The 7616-nt window shown below is 41.1% G+C and overlaps 1 protein-coding gene across 1 annotated transcript; it reads left to right on the plus strand.

Moving 5' to 3' along the window:
• The first annotated feature begins 3022 nt into the window (after positions 1–3022).
• Positions 3023–5533, plus strand: LOC130113457 (HMG box-containing protein 4-like). The gene is made up of 7 exons (XM_056281070.1): positions 3023–3317; positions 3459–3498; positions 3637–3743; positions 3946–4005; positions 4089–4430; positions 5023–5145; positions 5284–5533. Exons 1-7 carry the CDS (start codon positions 3117–3119, stop codon positions 5326–5328), a joined length of 918 nt encoding a protein of 305 aa, XP_056137045.1. The 5' UTR covers positions 3023–3116; the 3' UTR covers positions 5329–5533.
• The last annotated feature ends 2083 nt before the right edge of the window (positions 5534–7616 follow it).

Genomic DNA, 7616 nt, shown 5'->3' on the forward strand with positions numbered 1-7616 from the left:
CCCATCACGTTTTGCTTGGAACGAGGGGAAGACTTTCCCAGGCCACCTCAGCCTTCCACACAAGAAGAGAAAAACAGTACCACTCCCTCCCAGTGGTGAAGAAGGGACAAATGAACTTGAATTACAAAATTCTGACATTGCAACCGCAGAGCCCCCTAGTACTTCAGACAACCCAACCGCAGAGACCCCTAGTACTTCAGACAACCCAACCGCAGACACCCCTAGTACTTCAGACAACCCAACCGCAGACACCCCTAGTACTTCAGACAACCCAACCGCAGACACCCCTAGTACTTCAGACAACCCAACCGCAGACACCCCTAATACTTCAGACAACCCAACCGCAGACACCCCTGGTACTTCAGACAACCCAACCGCAGACACCCCTAGTACTTCAGACAACCCAACCGCAGACACCCCTCGTACTTCAGACAACCCTTTTAACAGTGTTGCGCTGCTAGAGATAGAGGTTGACATGTTGAGAAGAGAGAATGAAAAATTGAAAAGAGAATTGGAGAAACAAAAACAGACCTTTTCCTTCAGCCAAATATCTTCCAATCGTGTCAAAGTAAAATATTTCACTGGCTTACCAGATGTTGCTACCGTCCTGGTTTTGGAAGCACTCTTATCTAAGTTTGAGCTACAATATCATTCGAATTGGACAGTCCAGTCTATGCCACTAGTCGATCAGTTGCTACTGACTTTGATGAAGCTCAAACTTAATTCTGGTCATGAAGACCTTGCAACCAGGTTTAATTGCAGTACAGCCACAGTTACCAACATTTGTATCACCATTGTCAGTGCCCTGTATGACATTTTATATGTTGGTATGCTTGAGAACAACATCCCCTCCATAGAGAAGAACCAGGCATCGTTGCCAGAGTGTTTCCGTCCGTTTCCTAACTGTAGGATTGTGCTCGATTGCACAGAGTTAGCAGTCTCCAGGACAGAGAGGCTTGACAAACAGAATCATTTATGGAGCCAGTACAAAAAACGGACCACACAACACACAAAGCCTTAATAGGTGTGGCTCCTAATGGAGTGATAACATTTGTCAGTGACTTTTATGGTGGAAGTGCCTCAGACAAGGCTATTACATTAGATTCTGGAGTTCTCAATCATCTATGCCCAGGAGACATGGTGATGGCAGATAAAGGCTTCACAATCCGGGACATCTTGCCAGAAGGGGTTTCACTCAACATCCCGTCTTTCCTTGTTAATGGACAGTTCACACAAGAAGAAGTTAAGAAAAACAAACTCATATCCAGTGCTAGGATCCATGTGGAGCGCTCCATTCAGAGGTTGAAATTGTTCAACATTTTGGACAATATCCCATATCAGTTCACTAAAAACATAAACAAAATACTGAAAGTGTGCGTGTGTCTTACCAACCTACAAACACCAATTCTTCGGGAAATAGCATGAAATGACTTGAATAAATGTAAGCAGAATCAGATTCATGTATTTATACTTTTAATAAAGTAATACTGAATTAAGAACACTGCTTGATTTTTTTTAATCAAAACACATTTGTAACAAAATGCAGTGCAAAAACTAATGTCACTGTAAAAAGTATAAAGTGCAAAACATCAACATTGGTAACAAAATGCATAGTGCAAAAACTACTGTCAACGTAAAGAGGATCACCATATGATGAATACAACATTTAGATATGCAAATTTGCATATTTAAATGAATGATGTACCGTGCATGTTCACATCATGTATACTTTACATTACTTAACCACTTATCCAACCCATATGGTTGGACAGAGTCCTTCAGGGCTCTAACTAAGTGTCTTGTGTTTTATGTTATTATGTTATGCTCTCCTCGAACCATCACCTTAACGTGGTGGAGAGGTTTGAGTGACCCCATGAATCCCGAGAGCTATGTTGTCTGTAGCCTTGCGCTACTGTAGGGTCACACATGGCAAACTGGTCTAGGAGGGAACAGACTTAAGAATGGTTCAAGAGCTGTGAGGAGTTGTGCCCCACAGTCCTTAAATACGCACAAAGGTTTAAATTTGATTAATTTGATTAATTAAATTTAATTAAAACCCTTGGCAAACTCGTCTGAGGATGACTAAATGAATGCTGGGGTTCATGTGGTTAAGACCATTCTTCTAATATTACATGTTTCCAAACATTTTGGACAAAATAGAACATTTTACATCAAGGTGCCCAGAGATTTCCTGGTGCCCAGCTGACCTGTATCCAACGTGGCCTATAACGTTAATAAGAAACACATCGTAGCACACATGGTAGCCCTAAAATGGCTGTGATCTTACATGTAAGTCTATATTTCATTAATTCCTAATATGTATTTTAAATTCATTAAACCTTTACAGCGTTACAGTATGTACGATCATAGCCATTCTGGAGCTAGACACATGAAAAGCTAGCCTTGGATCCAAGAACGTCAGAGTTATTTTAACAAGTCAAACGTCGGAAAACAATTATCTACCGACAAAATAAAGCACTGGCAGTCTTTATCCAAGGCTTATGAATCGCCAGTAAACGTGGGATATAACATCAGAAGCCAGAATACCCAACATTACCAAGCTAACGCTAGCTAACCCTGTTAGCTCACTCACCTCAACCTGATAAACTTTCTGTTTCATGGAAGTCTGTACCTTGCCTTTTATAATGCCCCCTGAAACATTTACGTTCACAACTCTATCTGAATTGAAAGCATTGAGACCCTTTTTCACCCTGAGAGGTTCGTCTTTTAAAAAAGACGTTAATGTAAATATATTTACGGGTTCAGACATATTGTTTTGAGTGGAAAATAATGCAGTGAGATTCCCCAAAGCACCGGAAGTATAACCCCGCCCACACGTGACGTCGCGTCGTGACGTCGTGCTTAAGAGCCGAATTACATCATGATGGTATGAAAAATAAACTTTCTACAGTGAGACAACGCTTCACTGCACAAAGTTACACATTTGTGATATTTATTTGATCGTGTCGGTTTTTTTTGTGTCAACGTTGCTAATGACGAACTGATCAGCTGACGGTCCTGACGTTGTGTTAATGATGATGATGATGATGATGATGGGTTTATAAAGGTGGGGCTGTTACTGCGAGGGGCCACTCCAACCGCACTCAAACGTGCAGATGGACGGTGAAAGGCAACTTGTGAGCGGGGTCAGTCAGAGACGGGAAAAGAGGTCTTACGCAGACTTTCTGCTTGACGCGGAGGAGCCGGGGGGCCATGCGGAGGAAATGAACGCCATGAGACCACGCAACGAGGCTGTTGGACCTGTGGCGGAAGTTAGCGGAGGATTTGATAAATTAACAGATTTGCTGACTGCAGAGGTACAACAAAACTTGAGAACATGTCTCAAACGGAAGCGGATTTTCCGTTTGATACAGAGACGTGTTAATCAATTTTGAACGTCTGTTATAAAGTCTGTAGTGTCGAATTTTTTAACGAGATGCTGTTTGATTTTCCAACAGGAACCAGAGAGCTTACCCAAAAGGAAATGGGAACACTTTGGTAGGGAACAGTCATGGATGAATTAAGAGTGTTTGAAGGCTGTTTAAGTTTTCCTTGCTGATCAAACATAAGCTATGTGGTAAGAGAAGAGATTCAATATCTGTAATGCCCACCACAAAAATAAATCACCCTTTGTAGGTCATTGCAGAGACGCACCAGAACTTAATGAAGTAGACTCATTTCCTTTCTTCCCATCCTACGACATATATGCGCCACAAGATGGGTGGAAGGAGAGAGGAGAAGAGGTGAGAGCATGGATGTGAAGTGCCAACATGAGACCAATCACATTTTACTCTTTCAGGTGAAAGTTGACAAAACACCTAGTTTGATGGATAGAGATCACATCGTATCAGCAGAGATTTGGCAGTTAACTCTCTTGTTCAGGATAAACTTTCTCTGGAAAACCAATTTTCCCGACACTAATCAAATGTCAATGATGATGTGTAGGCTGGAACAGAAGTCAACTGGTTGGATTCAATTTCTACAGCAGAGGGCGGTATTGACCAGGTAATCCAATCATGCCCCCCCCCCCCAAAAGTTTTACCTATCCAGTGTATATATACTGTAATATCTTTTTACTTTCTTCTCAGCCAACTCTAAGGCCCTTAACTGAGCACTGGGAATATCTAGATAACGAGCACACTGCAGCCGAGTCCTTCGTTGCTAGTTCTCATACTTCTGCTGATAGTCCATTAAGCCGGACTAGTTCAGTCACATTCACATGTAGTTCAGACACAGCCATTGGTAGTCCGATCATAATGGCCAGTCCCACAGCTTTTGCAACAAGTGCTACCAGTTCAACCTCTGAAAGTCTCAGATTCAATCATGTTGAATCTGACTGCCTTAACTTGGACCCAATGAATGCTGCTGCCCACCTGCACCTGTTGGGAGAATCCTTGTCTCTCATTGGACACCAACTGCTGCAGACAAATGTAAGTAGAGCAAAAGAAATTGGAAAACCTACCATTTGTCAGTGTCATTTAAAAACCTTATGAAAGTCAGCCTTTTAAGGGTTGAAAATCAGGTTGTGTTTTTGCTCTTTTCTTTTTGTTTTAACCATCCATTTAGCCTACAATTTAACAAAACAATGGAAAATGTACTGCTGGAGTTTGTAGAGTTTATGAATCTAAATCCAAGCGCAACTGGGATCCATGTTAAAAAAAAAAAAGTTCTTCCTTGCATTTGACCCTGTATCTGCATTCATATACTCTGCACACTGCAGGGGTGTACTTTCCCTTGTTCGTCATCTGTGAGGCTGTTCAAAATCCTGATGCCCTTCATATGCAACTCAATTTTGATGCAATCAGTTTACAGCATATTAATTGCATGTAAGGCACCAGATTTTTATGACGTTAAACATGCAATGGTAAGATGGAAAATACAACTGTCTTGCTGGACACAAGGAGAATCCCCCTATTTCCCCAACCTTTTTCTAAGAGAGACCCTTTCAGAGATGTTGAAAGACTACATTGTATGATACTCTCCACTCTATTGTCATATTCCTTTCTCTCTCTGACTCTGCAGAAAATGGTGTGTATGTCCAGTTGCCTGTCTTTACTCCTGGACTCTCTACTCTGTGGCCTGGCTCCTCTAGCTTGCCTCACCTCACACATACCAGAGCTCAGGAGCTGCCTGCAACACACAATGGTGAGAGATGTGACCCCTTGGCATGCAGTGTACACAGCGACACACAAATCTGGAATATACACATCTGCACACAGCTAATATATAATTGAATATGTAGGATGACAAACCTAATGTCTTTTTATTCTCTTAATTTTTAAGGCCGACACTCTGGGGAACATTGCCTATGTGATGCCTGGACTATAAAGTGATGAAGACACTTCGCAGCCAACAGCACATTACAAGATTGTTAAGAATGGTTTAGATTAGTTTGGACTCATTGCAAAAATCTTGATCTAAAATGACGTGTTAAAAATATTATTTTCTACTTAACAGGATCTAGCTTTAAATCTTGTAAATGTGTTTATGAATGATTTTTTTTGTGTTCTTCAATAAAAGCTCTTCTTTGTTACACAACCATCGATGCCTTAAATTTGTGTCATATCTATCACCATTCCGTTCCCTTTAAAACCATGAACTTCACTTCTGTCATTAGACGTCGGCTATGGCAGAATTGGCATGATGATTGGATTTCTCTGGTTGGCGATCAAAGGTCAGAAAACATCTCAGATCAGTGGAGTTGATTTAGAGTCGGAGCTGCAAGGCAGGACCGCAGCACAGTTCCCAGTAGTTTGTGTTGTCTTTTACAAGCCAAATATTATAAACCTAAATCATGATTGTGTATCATAACCTCGATTCTGACCAACTTATGATGGCACCTCTGCAGCACTTTCCATCCAATATTTACATGAGTGCTTTGGAGTGTGCTTGTCCTTGCTTTAACCATTAGCCCAGAGGTTGAACCTAGCATTGAAAGACATCCATGAATGTAATATTGGTGGTGACATGATGAATATATTTCCACAGAGAATGATTCACATATGCCCAAGGTTACACATTCTCCACCCCATCATGGAATGTAAAGCAGCCTGCAAGCAAGAGAAACTAGTGATTTAAAAAAAAAAAAGCATGTACACACACACACACACACACACACACACGTGTGTGTGTGTGTGTTGGATGAAAGACAAACATTAGGGAGTAGCTAGACGGGCAACTCCTTAAACCTGGGACACACCTGTAGATGTAGTTCAGATGAATGTAGTGGGTGGCAGAGGTAAGACCTGACCTGAAGAGACAAAGTATTCTGAAGGAAACTGTGGATGAGTCATAACTCAAATTCAGTAAAGCTTTACTAACCAGAACAAGGAAAGAGGACAGGGATACCAAAAACCTGTTTTGAGACTTCAAACTCCTCACATTTGAGTAAGTATGCCTGCTGTGTTTTTCACGAGGAGGGTCATGTCTTGATGCGTCTATATTGTCGTTTGCCTTCTGAGAAGTGCATGTTTGCAACAGCAAATTGTGAAATTCAGGAGGTTGATTCATGGTTCCGTTCTTCCTTTTTTGGCTATTGTATGGCACCAGACTGCATTTATACCCAGTAGTAGCTATGTCAGTACTGACAATACATTTCAGTGTTATGTGGTAGCACTGTATAATGTTAAATCTCGTTTACTTGTTCCAGTAGAGACATACTAGCTCCTGACCACCCCACAATTCAACTTTTCTGAGTTTTCCTAACGCTGAGCTAGTTTCACTTTTTATACTCGCTTCAGTGCGAGTAGGATTCATGAAATACTTCTCATCTGTGTAACACTACAACCTGCAGTGATGCACATTTCTTTTGTTTAATGTGTGTTGGTAGGTGGATCTGTTTATGAACATGCCTGCATGAAAAAAAATCAAAATATTGTAGAATGCAGTTGGACAGGACTAGCAAGGCGTGGCAAGCCACGTTTCACCTAAGCTCACCAGGAAAAAGACAATATTGTGAGAAAAGTTGGAAAGAGCTCCACTGAAGGGAAAGTAGGATTAGCACCAGCATAGATATTATCCCTGACCTTAACCCTTGTTTACACATCCACACTTAGTGAAAGATGAATCGATATGCTGGGTACAACAGACTAAGTCGGAGAAATGTTTCAGCAAAATTAAAAGGCTAAAAAGGAAGTTGAAGATGCACCTTTTAATAGTTTTGATCATGAGATTGCCCTGTATAAGTGCAACCCAGTACAGAAACATGATCATACGCAAGTCTGTATCAGACAACATATTCTGTACAACAAACCCTTACTTACTGAATTCATAGCTCATGTCAGGTGAAATTAATGTGTTGAATCAATAGGAACTAACCCAATCGAGACTAATCTGTTTTTCGAGTTTTGCTCACACACCTCCTAAGTGAATGTAGGTGTGAGGCAAGCCCCTGGCTAAATCCATGGGTGAACACTCAGTCTACCAACATGCCCTTACTTCAATTTAAACGCTTATTTTCACCAATCTGTTTACCACATCTCATATTTTTAATTATGCAGAACATTCAGTCCACTCCAGGCCTAAATATCTTGGGTTTTTTGCTTCTCAATCTTCTTCAAGGTGATGGATTTTTTTCCTTCTGGTCATTTTGACATCAACTTCTCTCTTCTTCAGCT

Source organism: Lampris incognitus, chromosome 5 (genome assembly GCF_029633865.1).
Source record: "Lampris incognitus isolate fLamInc1 chromosome 5, fLamInc1.hap2, whole genome shotgun sequence".
Lineage (NCBI taxonomy): Eukaryota > Metazoa > Chordata > Actinopteri > Lampriformes > Lampridae > Lampris > Lampris incognitus.